At 41.5% G+C, this 16,181-nt stretch overlaps 1 protein-coding gene across 3 annotated transcripts; it reads right to left on the bottom strand.

The window, feature by feature from the left end:
* Positions 1-79: 79 nt before the first annotated feature.
* LOC105462701 (sodium- and chloride-dependent GABA transporter ine) lies at positions 80-15,758 on the bottom strand. Of its 3 annotated transcripts, XM_011709505.1 has the most exons (13): positions 15,139-15,758; positions 14,248-14,552; positions 11,739-12,563; positions 7,937-8,124; positions 4,737-4,871; positions 4,201-4,426; positions 3,749-4,016; positions 3,145-3,373; positions 2,788-2,900; positions 2,265-2,405; positions 1,973-2,173; positions 1,403-1,579; positions 80-756 (listed from the first exon to the last, which is right to left on the bottom strand). In XM_011709505.1, exons 3-13 carry the CDS (start codon positions 12,545-12,547, stop codon positions 586-588), a joined length of 2,658 nt encoding a protein of 885 aa, XP_011707807.1. In that variant the 5' UTR covers positions 12,548-12,563; positions 14,248-14,552; positions 15,139-15,758; the 3' UTR covers positions 80-585. The 3 variants fall into 3 exon arrangements, with proteins under 3 accessions (XP_011707807.1, XP_011707804.1, XP_011707806.1); XM_011709502.1 differs by having other exon boundaries at positions 14,248-15,758; XM_011709504.1 differs by lacking the exon at positions 14,248-14,552.
* Positions 15,759-16,181: the final 423 nt, after the last annotated feature.

The raw sequence follows: 16,181 nt of genomic DNA, 5'->3' as shown, positions 1-16,181 counted from the left end.
GTGTGTAGTGTGTGTGTGTGTGTGTGTGTGTGTGTGTGTGTGTGTGTGTGTGTGTGTGTGTGCGTGCGCGCGTGTGTGTGTGTGTGTGTGTGTGTGTGTGTGTTTTATACATATTATATTGCGTATCGATTGCGATATATACAGAAATATACTCCTATGTCGAATCAGTGCTTGTCTATATAGTCTATCACATGACAATGGCGTAAAGAGTTTACAAGAACCCAGCGAGAAATAATCATCAATTAGACGTCGAATCGAATTAATGTCGAAATCATCGTATCGATGTCGATTTGACATCCATTTGACATCAATTCGATGAGTCATTTCTCGCTGAGAAGTAATAACATTTTATAGAAGGTAACAGATAATATTCTTATCCTAATGACTTCCGTAAGTGATTACCATTAACTTATAATAAGGCTATAAATAACGGAATGTTGACTGTCGCGACAGCTATCGTAATAACCGACGATAAAAGTACACGAACGAACGTTTGTTGTTAAATATTAATTATTCCTCAAAGTGACTTCGCAACCTATGGAGTGCAACCGTGAACAGATTATTCCTGCGAGTCGATAAATGTTATCACGTTTGAGGCTTCATCTGATAGTGCGAATTCAGTTGTATGGGTGTATTCACATCGGTTTGCGGCTCCTTGAGCATGTCCTCTGGTAGATTGTGCATGGGCTCCATGCAGTATTCCTGTCCGCACACTTTGCATGCCTCGAAGTGTGGTTTGATGGAATTTTTGAGTCTCTGGGAATGAAAGTTCCTTTATTTAATGAGAAATATCTCTTTCCTCTTTAGTAATATTTTTTTAACAATATTTTCTTAGCAATATAAATATCAGCGCGATTTCTTTATTTATGATACGAAATTGAAATTAAATTTTCTATTAATTCTAAAAAAATTGTTCTATGAATTAAAAAAAAATTCTTACGTTGCAATAGAGAAATTATTGCAGATTACTGCAATATATATTTAACACACTAGAACTATTAAACCATTCAAAATGATTAGTTTGTAATTTTTTACTAAATTTATAACACTACATTTTTTTAGATTTTTCGTGACTTTTATTACAATATGTATATATAACTAAATTGATCATATTAACATATTAACATTTATATATATATTTTCTATAATTAAATAATTAATACTAGAATTACCGACAATTAATGTATTTTTAAAAAGATGAAGGAGGATAATTAATTGATCAATTTAGTTATATATACATATTGTAATAAAAGTCACGAAAAATCTAAAAAAATGTAGTGTTATAAATTTAGTAAAAAATTACAAACTAGTCATTTTGACTGTTTTAATAGTTCTAGTGTGTTAAATTCTTCGCAATAAATCAATTGACTTTAATTCAACGTATCAATAAAACTTAGCATACTTCGGCAAACGTGACACCATCCGCTCTGACGAATACGTAAACGGCAAAAGCGGGAATGCAAATTAGGGAGAGAGACGCGATGCTCCATCCGATCGCTTCTGCCCACCATGGATACGTATAGTCATCGTTGTGGTAGGTCGGCGGCTCATAATCAATCAAGCTGAACACCCATACAGCCTGAGAAGATAAGGCAATTATGATAATATGACCGTGTGTATCTTGAAGCTTGAAACTTGTGCGTGTATATGCTTTGCATCAAGAGAAGCGCAATATGGACTAGGATTCAAAGCGGACAATCATCCGCGCAATTGTTATCTTCATAGGATAAAAACAAGATATATCGTGTTTTTCTGAGAACAATAGTTGCGAATAATTGTCTGTAATTCCAAACAATTTTTTTTTTTTTTTTTTTTTCAGAATGTTTTGTGGTTTCAAACATCGCTTGATAGCAACCAACATTTTTCAGTCGTTACGTTTTATTCGGATATATGTATATATATATAAATGTAGATTTTCGATACAATATAAAAATTTTGACATCCTAAAATTCACGTTGACATCGTTGCGTACCATTATGAGAAGAGGCGCGGCGAGGAACCAGCAGAATCGGAAGTACAACGAAGGCAAGCGTCCGGTCATCTCCTTGACGTTATTGCACAGCCGGCGCACGCCGTAGAGCCACGAGATGGCAATTACTTCGAAGAACGCCAAGAACATGATAGACATCGACGCGGCGTAATGATCTATCAGTTGGAAGAAATAAATACCGCCCTGAGGGCAGTTGGGAAATCATTTAGTAAAGAATAAGAGTTTTTATTATATTACGCGGAGTAAACAGTCGGACTCGAGTGTGTCGTTCTACCTGCGTAATATTCGGCAGTCCAAATAAGAACGAAACGACGCATATGAGCAGGACCAGCACTTCGTGGCAGAGAAGGTGACGCTTCACCCAATTCGGGAAACCGTCTTGTATCGACGTAACGACCACTTCAACAACGGCAAACTGAAATTCCGGAGAATTTACATAATATCGTTAAAACATTGCAAAAGCCCTATTACGATCTCTGAAATAGAAAGCTTGTCAAAATACGAAATATTGCATCCATTAAGCGATTGAGAAATGATTCGTGACTCTGGTATTTAGTTTTTCGCGTTCCATGACTAACGCTGCTTGTATCTCTCTAGACAGCACGCACGCTCAAAATCAGGGCATGAGACGTCTTTGTGTTCCGATTTTTGCGACATACGTGCCGTCTGGGTAGATAATTCACGCGACGATGTAATTCGCCGTAAATGCGTTTGTTTACAGATTAATCTGTAATCTCGCGTATAAACAGAGTATAGCGCGATAGGAAATAAGACTTTTATCTGTCGTGTAAGCTTACTTGGCTGTTCAACGAAAGGCAGACCAGCATAAAGAAAAATAGCACAGCCCAGAGTTGAGAAGCTGGCATCTTGGCTAGCGCTTGCGGATAGATGACGAAGACTAGACCAGGTCCTTGAACGGAAATTATGATTTATCTATAAAATGTCAGGGGGAGTTAATCTGACGACGACGTAAAGAGCAGTGAGAAAAAAATAAAAAAAAAGATGCAACGGTCTCTACATCGTAGATTCTATTACCAGTCTTATTATACACCGTTTTTCTCTATAACGCTGCACGTGTGACATACTTATATTGATACTTACATAATTTATCATATTTAGCGTGACGTAAACTTCATTTCTAATTCTATACGTACCATCGGTTAGGACATCTTCGACAGACATGTTTTGCTCCAGCGCTATATTGCCGATCGTGGCGAACGAGAATATTCCAACCAGTAGACTACTGAAAGCGTTTATGAGCGAAACGGCGACTGTGTCTACGAGGACCGTGTTGTGGAATCGATTGTAACTCGCAAAACATATCATCGAGCCGAAGGCGATCCCCACAGAATTGAAGACTTGCGCCGCAGCGTTAATCCAGACCTATATAATTAATTATGATTATTAAGGTAAAGTTATCGAAAAATCAATACTTAACGAAATATTTTATATTTTATATTAACGTCATTTCGACATAAAATATGAAATATCTCGTAAGCTATTGATTTCTTGATAATTGTACTTTAATACTTTCATGCATAATATGCTTGAAATCATACAACTTTTGTCTAAAACATTTTTGCCTACTAGGTTCAGTTTTCAACATATTACAGTGTTTCGTTTTAAATATCCCATCCTGTATATATATATATATATATATATATATATATATATAAATAATTTCTATTATTATTTGTTTATTCTATTATTCCATTACTTGTCATATTACTCTTTTTTGTTAATCACAAAGTCGATTACCTTTGCATCGCCAAGCAATTCCCAGCGTGGATGAAAAAAGAATTGCAGACCTTTCGCGGCGCCCTCCAGAGTGAGGGATCGCGTGAGGAAGACCACGATTAGGAGGAAAGGTAGCGTTGCCGTCAGGTATCTCACTTGCGCCGATGACTTGATGGACTTCCAGATAGAAAAATATACTAAAATCCATGCAGTTATCAAGCATGCCACGAGTTCCCATCTTAAAATTCCCGGTTCTTCAATGCCGCTACTCATTTGCAGGACCTTGTTGCTAAATAGAAAGACAATTATTCTTTCTTCAAACACTCTAAAACTGTGACACGCGATCGTTTTACACACTATTTTACACGCGATATAATAATAATCGGATATTTCTAATTTTATTAGAAAGATGACATGTGTAGTTTAATATATAATTTCGCAACAACAATTGGTTTAAATATTAAAAAATTTACTCGAAGAACTCCTCGGAAGGTGTTCTCGTCAGATTCGGTCGAGTTCGATTATCGATAGTTCCATAACTGGGCAGCCAACAGCGCTGTGAGTTCCACGAGTTGTCACAACGTGACCATGGTTGCTCCGGTCGGAATGCCGCGAAGAAATAGTAAATTGCATAGGCTATTATCACATTATGGTAGGTAGACAGTAAAAACGATATTACGACTGATGATAAACCTGCTCCTACAAAAAACAGAAATATATACTGTAGACAATAAGACGACGCAATTTAAGACTCAGAAAACGTCGAGTTAAAATTATAGATTTAAAGCATTCAAATATCCACAAAAAAAGTAGAATAAAGAAAACGATCAATTTAATCCTATTACATTCTCTCAGTTATTCTTTTCAAGTTAAGCGCGTGTGTTTTATCAGTCAGTGTACTTTATGACGCTATAAAAAATAAGCGCGCGAGTGAAGCTTTTAACAAACAGTCGTCGGAGGCCTATCGGATTTAATCGGCAATCTGTCACATCGCGATTTATCCATTTACCTTTCAATAACGGACACATTTGACCCAGGGCACCGATTGGGCCGCGACGAGTGAACTGTCCGATGCTGAGCTCCATGTACAGCAACGGTACGCCACATACTACGAGTATTAAAAAGTAAGGCACGAGGAACACACCTGGAACGATATAAATACGATATAAATAAAGTCCCCGAACGTAATATAATTGTAGAGAATCTCTTTATCTTGAAAATTAGAAAAAAAAGATTAATCTAGTTGCAGGAAATATCGGTTTCGCCCAGGGTTTCGTTAAATCGAGGTTCGCGCGCGCGTGTACGTAATAAGTGCCTCGACGTTAATCATACTGTGGGTAGCGGCAAGGTCACTGGATGTAACTCTTTATTCGCAATAAACGATGATCCGTAGCGCCGCTACGGATTACGACTTAATTTGACGTCGTGCATTTAGCCGCCGCGAGGACGGGATAGGTGACGATTAGTCAGCTGTTGGCAGGTTTCCTTCAATTGTCAAACTCGCTGATATGACTCGCCGAGCGCACGAAACATACTCGTCGCGCTTGCGGCGACTATTATTACGGCTTCGATCTCATTCTTGTCCATTTCTATTAACATGAGATGAACTTTAATCTCGGTTTAACTTACTTTTTATCTATTTTTTTTAATTTTATGAATTGGAGAAAGATAAAGGGTAACTTAAATCAAGATTGCAGTTTTCGTTTTTTAATCTACGTTGGTAAAAATGGGCCTTTCATTAGACAGATTCTCGAACATTTGGGACAGTGTTTGGTCCGTTTGCGTAAGCGCACGACGGTCGCGCGTGCACAGTAATTTCTTTTACACCTCGCGAAAAGATGTAAATTAATCCCAGCCGGCGCGCGGCGGCGAAACGCTACACAACGCGGCGTCACGAGCGTAAATCACACAGCGTTATCCGATCTGTTTTTTTTTCTCCGTCGCCTTCAATCCGCGCCAGTCGGAGTAACGGGCGCGGATGACAGTTTTCATTTAGTCTGATGCAGGCGATACCGAAATAATATACGCGGATCACACACTCGAAATAAATTATCGCGAGATATTAAACGAGGATGCGGAGATAACGGCCAGGGGCCGATTCGATGTGACGTATCAATAGTGATTACGAGCGATTTAATTTCTGGCGAAAATCCAATCGCGACGCATTACAAGGCGGGTAATGACGCGGCACTCACATTATTAATGCTGTTACAGTTATTCGTTTGCAGTATCGTCTTTATCACGAAAATGCAATTTAGTGCCGCGGCAACAATGAATATCAGAGCGTGCATCTCGCGTGCGCAAGTATAGAGCCGCATTATTTCCCCCCCGGCCTGATTTTCCGGTCTTCCGTTTAATATGTGATTTCGCAAAATTATGCACGCTCTGTATTTTTACAGCAGTACTACGTGCTATTTGTATAACGAATTAACTTGCCCATGCATGGGCTATTGAAATTACAGAGTAGTTTCCAGCTCATTATATGCATGGAAATATATTACACAAAAGTTACAATTAAATAAAGGTATTCTGTAATATTCTACAGATGAAAATGACTTTTATAGAGATGCTACACGTATTAGTAATCTTTTAGTTAATTAATAAATTAATTAAAAAATGTAATTAAAAAATTAATTTATTTAATAAATGATAATAAATTAAATTAGCTAATTTAAAAATAGCCTTTGTGCCACTTCTTTTACCGCGCGCGTATATCTCTAACTATTCTATATTTCTATTTATATTACTACCACATTCAAAACACAGAATAAAGCTCCATACCTAAATTGAAACATGAAATGTCTTACAAACGTTTCATTAAGACGTATTTTTACGACCGACTGCTGCCAACCTTCGGTTATGAACATCGTATAAATCTTATGGTTTATTTTTTTGAATATGCATGCTCCTTGGAAATACAGAGTCAAAAATTATGAGACGGTTTGCATAAACGTTAAAATTTATGTCTAGATATCAGTGCGCGCGACGAAGATCACGTGTGCGGCACGCGATCGACGCGTATGCTTAATAAAGCTGACAATAAGAGAGAGATCTTCTATCCATTTTGATACGATCTGCCTAATCTCCATCGCGCGAATTTAGATCGAGCATCGTCCGAGCGAAGACGATAAATCATTTCAATCGTGTAAATCGGATCGCGTTATCCGAGCCGGTTTTCCGGCTCTTCAATTTAAATCGCGGGCAGAGCGCGCGGAGCGGCGAGATGACACTCGGCCGATTATTTCCACATCGGTGTCATTGAAATCATTTACCGCGCCTGGCGCGGCGGCGACGGCGGCGGCGTAAGCCATCGTGTTCCGGCAAGGTCATGTATCAAGTTCCGCGAGCGAATTGCACCACGCATCCGGGCGCCGGATGCATCCAGACTTTGAAAATTACCGGCAACACGATATGCGGTTACGTTGCCCTGGGATTGCGAGAGAGCTCGCCGTTGCCCTGAATCTAAAGCTCAGCTTACGCAAGACGTCCGCGATATCCGCGTATATAGGATCCGCCGCAATTCGCTCCTTCCGCAAGACGGGGTACAGCGTAATTTTTCCCTCGTATACGGGGAGGAGGCATGCGCGCGATTTTTATTCGATAATAATACTCTTCTCGCGTCTCATGGCGAGATTGGCTGGTTCAATACGTGCAACAATTTAAGTGTCATTACGATTCGTCACGTTTCGATGTCACGTCGTTCCCGCGACGAAACGTTGGAAGAATAGGAAGAGAGGTATACTTGAAGTTCTCTTTTTTTTTTAAAGGGGAACGAGGAGATGTTTCACGGCGCTCAAGCTGCTCCGTGCTCCGTAAAAATTGGAGGACAATACCGCGGACTCTCCGGCCTGCTCCGTCAGCTATTTCGACACTGACGTACTTCGCGACGCGCAAAATAATCGCGTGCTCTTATCACGGTTATGCTAATCGCGGTGAACATAGCACGACCGTGTGTGTGCTCGCTCATTTGACATCCGCTTTATGTATTTTGACCTTATATCTACAGGAAACATCTGCGCGAACTCTCATTTTTCTTTTCTTTCCTCTCCCTCTTTTCCTCCTCCTCCCCCCCCTCTCTCTCTCTCTCTCGTATCTCGTATCTCATATCTCGTAAAACTTCTTCAACAATTCGTGGAACTGGATACCAGATTCACGTCACGATTACACGTAATTTACGTAATAGACTGATGTATTTATCGCGAGACTCACCGCCGCCACTTTTGTAGCATAAGTAGGGAAATCTCCAGACGTTACCGAGACCGACGGAATAGCCAATACAGGCGAGCACGAATTCCATCTTATTCGCCCAGTGCGGCCTCCTGGGCTGCCGATAATCACCGGGATCGTCCGCATCCGGATCGTCATAACTGGTGCACGTGGAAACGTCGTCCTCGAAACTGCAAAAATGCAACGACGCGACGTCAAGCTTTTATATTGCAAATGTAGCCGGGGCCACGAACGAAAGACATCTACAAGTGCGGAATGCGTAAGAAAAATTGAGATAGCTCCGGGGAGGAAAAATGTTACGAGTTATGACAGTTTAATGGAAAAACAGCAATAACAAGCGTTTTATTAAATATTTCGCCGAGCGAGTAGTATAATTTAATCTCCGGCATCGCGCGCGGGGTGGAAGAGGATATAAATAAGCTCTTGCGGGAACGCTCTCTCAAATTTCCTCACGAAATGGATCAGCGCACGCGGTCATTGTTACCGTTGACGATTCTTTTAGAGCGCTTAATGATTTCGCGCCTCGCATTGTGCGCGGCACCTACGGAAACTGCTTAGCGCATTATGAAAATTTATTTGACGGAAAATTACACAAAGGCACGTCACGTGTCAGCCGTGCCGCGCGCGTGGACGTAGTGCCAGAGCCTGACTGCATTTGCATGACGCGCGTTTACATACAAGTCCGGCAGCGGCGGCAACCATTAAATTATTCATCGTCATTGTTTATAGAGCGCTCGAATTCTAGAGCTTCGTCACAACGTGACGTACCGATTAGCGACGGTAACAAGTCCCGGTATTATGCGAAATATCACAGGGGGAGACGTTAATTATATATATATACGTCGCCGATTCCATTCGCGGTTTTTTTTTTTTTTTATTGCGTTTACACGGGCGGCGACGAGCACGCAAGCGAGCCGCGCGAGCGACCAATACCGGAAAGAATCCGGACCGCGTTACCGTGATAAAGCGTCGCGTGAAATAGCGTGCAACATAAAAGCCGACTTTTGCCACGGTGATAGTGCATTACGTAAGCGTCGGGGATCGAGGAATTTTTATGCGTTTGTCGCGTAAATTCGTACTTTATGGTGCGATGAGCGCAGAAATGGTGTCAGGCCATGTGGAGGGCGGCACGGAGGGGCCAGGAAAGGGCGGTCGCGACAATGCTGAAAGATATACGCGACGCACCTGTGTACATTCCCGTTCGTTTCGCAACGGAAAACTAATATACCGCGCCGCGGAAGCATCGCGGATGCGATAATGCGCCCCGTATACGGCGTGTCAGTAGTTTTTTTTTTTTTTTTAAAGAAAATATACGTACGTGTCATCGTAAATACGACAGTAACGAGGACTGCAGTAACGAAGAGTATTAGATAGGTTTTCACCAATCGAGTTTTCGTAACGAAAGAAAATATTGTGATGAAAAAATATTGCACAATACGATTCTGAAGGAAGCGATAGACGCGATTATACTATTATCACTTATTATTTAAGACTTTTGAGCAAAGTATTTCCAATTTATCTCTTTCTCTCTCTTTGCGGATAAATTAATCAAGAGGACTGTGGCGTAAGTGATACCGGAAGTGATACAGCCGCGACGGGCAGAGAACGCTTCGTTCTTTATTAACGATCTCGACGACGACGGGTATTCTTCTTTTTGCACGCGGTAGACCCGTGCGCGCACCGCTTCAAAAACGACGTGACGTGACGAGATCTAAATGTAGGACGACGATTACGGGTCATTTCGAGCGCCGTCCCGTTTCAATGGAAGAAGCGGGACGGAATCGTAACGATATGTCACACCGCGCAGGCACACCTACTTACAACAAGACCGGTGCGGTTCTTACATTGTACACCTATTATCCACTTACGTCTGAGGGACGATACGCCGGAATTGCAGGCCCTGGATGGCGAGATCTGACGGCTTCGCGCCGAGCCTAGACGCGTAGCGCATCTTTCGTCACGTACGTGTCGAATTCGCCGCAAGTCCAAGACGAGAGAGACGAGAGGCCCCTAATCAGAGCTATCGAAACCGGCCTAACTAGACCGGTCTAATTAATAGGTGAATTCAATTTTCGATGACGGTGTACCCGCGTCTTTCCGCGAGCCGAAGACGGTGGCGCATCGACATTTGAACTCACCGAAATTATGTCGGAAATTATACCGGTTTCGATCTCCCCGACTCTAATTTACGGACGAGGCAGAATCTGATGCAGCAGCTTCCGCGCTTTAAAGGCAGGTCGTGGCGGACGACTCGATTAGAGCTATCCGTGGTAAACTGAGAGCCAATTTCATCGACGCCGTCGATTAACTAACTTGACCCTTGCTCCTTTCTAGATCATAGTCCTGGCTGTAATGCAGGTACGCCAGAGTGAAAATTCTATCAACGGCAGTTAATATTATAGTTGATCACGCGATCGATCCTAAACTGCACCTAAAGTAATCTCATGTGGAAAATTGAATAGGTGTTCTAGCACCGATTTTAGTAGCGAAAGCTTAAAAAGAAACTAAATGTGATATATTAACTTAATATATTAAGTATAAACGTAATATATTATAAGAGATGTTTATGATTAAGTTTATATTGTAAACTATGTCTCTTGGCATGTAAGCTGAAGTAAATAAATTATTCTTTTCTATTATAAACGTAATATATTTCACAATCTATCTCAGATATATTTTAATTCTTCTGCGTTAAAATTTAATCTATTCACTTTCTATTTTACATTCTCTGTCTTCTATCTATCAAAACTGTAATCTAGAAAGGAACAGAAAAGTTTAGTCAACCGTTGAGAATAGATGCAACTGACCTTGAATAGCGCGAAGAAATTTCGCTGCTGCATCGACGCGACAAAGCGAAGTGGCAAATTTGTGACTCGAGATGCAATTGACGCGCATTAGGCAAGTGATTCTCTAACGTTTTACGATATCCTTATTGTTTGGAGATAATCGTTAGGGTAGTTACAAAGCGCTTTTGTACTGCTGTCGCGGCGCTCTCCTACTGAACTGTTGCATCGGGCTACAGCTTCATTTTTATGTGTCGCGAATACAGTTCGGTTGATTTAAGACATTTGCACGAAGTGTTAGGTCCTATGTGAGAAGCATATGGGAGACAGAGCTTCTTACACATTTTAATCATGATGCTAATTCACGATCATGATGTGTTTTCAGACACGGAGATGAAGAACACTCACACGAAGGAGTAATTGAATTAAACGAGACGGGAAAAAGATTACATAAAGCGCGATTTGCCTCGATTGTTTGTCAATTTTTAAGATAAAACGGTCCCGATGATTTAAGTGGAATTTAAATGTTATCTCAAGTGAGCGCCGCTTATTTTTCTTAAAATAAATCTTGTCTCCGCAGACCCAACACCATTCTCGCGCGTCTGTTCTCACCAGACGCTACGTAAACAGCTTCAATTTTATCTTAATTACTTGTTTCACAAAACGGGTGCTCTAATAATAATTAATAGTATCGTAATTATCTCTTCGAAAACTCTTTAGGAATAACGTGCTTCGAAGAAATGAGAAGAGGTTCAGTAAGAGTTAATCGCGCATTTCGAGAACAGCGACGCAAAAACTGATCTTCCGCGCATCTCGTGTTACGAGATAAAACACGAACGCAGCCGTAATCGGGTATCCTTCGTAGAGGCTCGGCTTTTGCGCGAAAGCGCACTCACGCTCAAAACGGGCACGCGTGCGCGCTGTCACGTGGAGCGTGATTCACGCGGCCGTTTTCTTCGAAAGCGCCGTGGCACGGATCGTAGGTAATGTGTCTCACTTACGGCGGCGGATGTACCACGTTAAGCAGCTCCGACGGCGAAGTGGGAACTCTACGTATCGTGAGCTTCCGGCCGTCGGAAGAGCCCAGGCCGATTGACGCCAGGGATCTGATCGAGATCGTATCGGGGTACGAGCGCGTCTGACTTCCGTTGGTCTCCGTGTACAGAACGGAGGCCCAGGCAGGTGATAACTGATGGCAGCAGGGACAGTGCAGCTGCTGACGATTCTCATCCATGTTGGGGATCCTAGGCGAGCGCACGTTGGGACAATAATGACGATAGTGCCGTGGATCGAGGCTCCTGGCGCTCGATCTGGCGGGGCTGTGCGGTCCATTGTCGCGTTCCGAGCTCGACCCGGACTCGGCCTGATCGACCAACAGCCGCGGTTGCGGCCGCCGACGATGGCCCCTATCCCGAGGAACGCTCTCAGGAGTCTCAGGACTGTCGCCGCGGTTGATCGTCCTTCTAACGTTACCACTTGCGCTCGGCACAACAAAGATCTCACGTTCAGCGGTGTTCAGTAGACGACCTCTCTCCTCCTCCGAGGACCACTCGGCCTCGATGCTGACCTCGGGGTTGCGTCTCTGGTGCTGATGACGATGGATCCTTACGTCCGTATCCGCGTCGTCGGACACGTCGTCCTCTTCTTCGAACATCGTACTCATTTTACGTATGCAGCCTCCCTGCTTGCCGAGGAACTTGCTGTGGGTAGCATCGCAGTGCATCGGCAGAACGGGCTTACTGCCGTTGCGCGGCTCGTCACTGATGCTGCCGCTAATGCCGCTGTCGTTGTTACCGCTCTCGGTGTCCATAATCGCATGACCACCTCTATAGAAAGAGAGATATATATATGTGTACATATATATGTATATATATTGAGGGAGGGGAAAAAGTTCTTTATATTATAAGTGTCCTAGAAAAATTGGCAGTTATAAACTGCCATTTCGAAAACTAGCTTCTTTCTGGCAGTGCCACTTTAAAATAAAAGAAGAGAGCATAATATGAGAGAATAAGTATTATAATATGATATACAAAATCGATGATGAATTACAATTCATCAGTGTCGAATAGATATTAGTTCAAATTTCGAATTAATTAAACTTTAATTAAACTTTTAGGTGCATCGCAAACAGATTGCAAAATTGGCCATTGGTCCAATGCGTAACACACAAATTTTCGAAAGACACGTGAATGAAAGAAAAAAAAGAAACTATTAATTAATTCGCGAATATACACATGCGCGCGCATCCGTCGAATTTTCAAAGGAGAAGTTGACTCTAGATATACTGTAAAATTTAGAAGACGTTCGACAATGTTGGGACACCCAGAAAGAAATTCATAAATAAACAACGACGAGATAGACGTCAAACCATTGTTCGAGCGGGCTTCCGCCGATTTTATTGACAAAGTGGTAGTGACCGGCGAGGCGATGAAACTCAAAGTGGCTTCAAACGAGAAAAATATGTTACACCGTGTAAAACAAAGCGTGGTCAAAGAGCGGGCTCGGTTTGATAGTCTGACCATTGAAGTTTCGTCAACACGAAATATTGTGTGCTTGCAAAATGTGTTATAAAAAATTGCCTAGAAACGATTTCTGTTTAGCATTCAAAAAATATTCGTATTTGCATGACGGAATATGAGTTACAAGAATTTATTTTTTTACGTATCTCTTCTTTCTCTTTTCTTGCGTAGAGATGTATCTCTACAAAGGATTTTTATGCAATTTTTAAAATTGTTTATCTACATTTCGTGAGTAACTATATTCTGCGAATGTTCTCTCGGAGAGGAATTCAATGAAATATTATATTTAACACGCGCATCCGCAAATCGTATCGTCCGTAATACGGTTACCGGTTGCGAAGCTTTGAGTGGCGCGAGGTGACTCTCTGCGGTAGTTCACACGATTAGCATAAATTGTCGAATATATTAGACGTCATCCTGCGACGAATATCAATTCGAAAAATTTATGTACGACGATTTAAATTATTCACACTCACGAACGATTCATTACACTAATAAAAATCAAGTCGTATTTTATAAAATGTCAAATATCTACATAATATGAATATTTATTACGTTCCTGTTAACACTAAAATAAAACGATTAAAATAGTCAAAGTTATTGGTTTCTAATTTTGTATCAAATTTGTAATGGCACATTTTCTGAGAGTTTCCATGACTTTTGCAATATAAAAATAATTAAATTAATCAATTTACTTTCGCCCCTTTATTTTTCTTTCCAAAATATTTATATTTAAATTTATAAGTATAATTAAATAATAAAAATAGATATACGTTAATTATCGGCAGTCCTACTGTTAACATTATTAAATATAAAGAATATCGCTATTCAAAAATCTCTTTACAAATATCACAACATTTGAAACCAGCGCGAACGTATCAACATTCTCATAGTTTCAAAAGCCTGAATTTTCCGATTTGCTTCAGTTTGCCTTAAATATCTCGACTTTGGGTTCCTTAGCGTTAATATTATCTAATTCCACTTTATTTACCTGTTCAAATTCGATATTTTCTTGTATCCATTTTACAACTAAAACCCGCTAAAACAACTTTCTTTCGTCTTGACGTAATGACGAGAGACGTCCACGTGACTGAGCGCGTACTCTTTGCAGACACGACCGACTATGTTGCGCGACTCTTTACGACGTTCTGATAGCTAGAGATAGTGTCATCGCAGGTGCGCACGGCTATCAATCCAATATGATTTGTTACAAAATTCTCGTGCTCGACAATGTTTACGAATGTCTTACGACGTTCAAACAATTTCCACGCGGACGGTCGTTACATCAAACGATCGCTGAATAATAATCGCACTGGTAATTTTCTAAATTACTTAAGCAATTACATTTTAAACAATATCGGCAAATAAAGAGTTCTTTCGAAGAACACGCTATTCGACATTTTTTTTTAATTTTACGAAAAATGTAAAAAACATATTAGCCAATGTACAAGCAACATTTTTCTATTAAAACATCACTTTTCATCAAAATGATGGTTGCAACGTCATTTAAAGTGCTTTCTTTTCTAAAAAAAACTCTTTAAATAATGATGCAATTTAAAGAAGCAATAGTCATAGAAAATAACATGCTTTTACGATATATATTTTTTCATTAATTTTGTCGTATTTTACACGACTGTATCTGCTGCGCGAATCTTAATCCGCGAATATTTTTGAAGATTCAGCATTGTTACGCAAGCATCGCGAAAAATACTTGCACTTTCACTAAACGAGGAAGAGCAATTTGTGCGTCACGCCGCGAACGCGAGAGATCGAGATCGGGAGAGCGCGCGCTTTTCGGAGCGCGTTGTGAGCGCGAGTATGAGAGCGTCATGCGATGACACTCTTCCACGCGCGTCATCACGTGTCACGCGGAGTGCGTTACCTGTCAGATCGCAGCGTGCCTCGAAATGCGAATCGGGTGCGAATCGACGAGTCGAACAAAAGTCATCCGCGTATCACTCGATTGATAACGAGACTACACATCCAGCGCACTATGTGCATATACACGATCGCGCACGCACGCGCGCGCGCGCGTGCGCGTGTCTCTCGAACGTGTCACGTGTATTATCGTCTGCGCGGCATAGCGCGTGTTCGTTCACAGTTCACTTCCTCTTTTCCCATTTCCTCTTCTCGGAACAGAAGTTCTCGGAACCGCGAAGTGCACGAATCGCTTTCGGACCGCGAAGCGACGACACCAACGTGAACCCGCGTATCACGGCGATCCGGGTTCATGTGTACGCCCGTGCGTCGCGATCGCCCGCGAATCGTGACACACATACACGTACGGACGCACGCACGCACGCACGCACGTGCATATACGCATGCACGAAAGGCACACGTCACACACTGTGTGATATACCCACACCGCGATGTCAGCGCCGTTGTACGTGCGTGATTCGCGACGCGTGCATACTTAGTTGAAAGACTCGAGTCCGAATCGTATGACTCGCGTACAACTCGGCCGGTTCTGGGGGGGACCGCTGATATCCTCTTCTGAATGCGCGCCCACCTCTCTCTCATGGTCAGCGCCTCGACGAGTATTTAGCGGGTATGTAGGAGGAGGTATCAACATATGCTCGCGGTCATGCGATCAGAGAGTGAGGAGATGGACAATAGATCAAGTCATGGATGATTCGAAGATTTCTTCAAATTATGAGGCTAAATGTCGAATACATAAGTATCGGCGAAACGAGAGCAAAAAAGACACGATAACTAAAAGAAAAATTGATATCAAAGTGTTAAGTTGATAAATCGAACAATATGTGAACGTTTATTGTTTGTCGATGTAGGCATTAAGTAATCATCATGAGGAATTTTTTTCACTTTTCTATTCTTACAATAATTAATTTATCTGAGATTTTACGTTTTCCATGTTACAAATAAATGTGTAGGAACTTATTACAATATATTACACCTTAATTTCAT

This window comes from Wasmannia auropunctata, unplaced genomic scaffold (genome assembly GCF_000956235.1).
Source record: "Wasmannia auropunctata unplaced genomic scaffold, wasmannia.A_1.0 LD336095.1, whole genome shotgun sequence".
Classification (NCBI taxonomy): Eukaryota; Metazoa; Arthropoda; class Insecta; order Hymenoptera; family Formicidae; genus Wasmannia; species Wasmannia auropunctata.
Note: the sequence above shows the minus strand (reverse complement) of the source record. Positions and strands in the feature narration are given on the sequence as shown.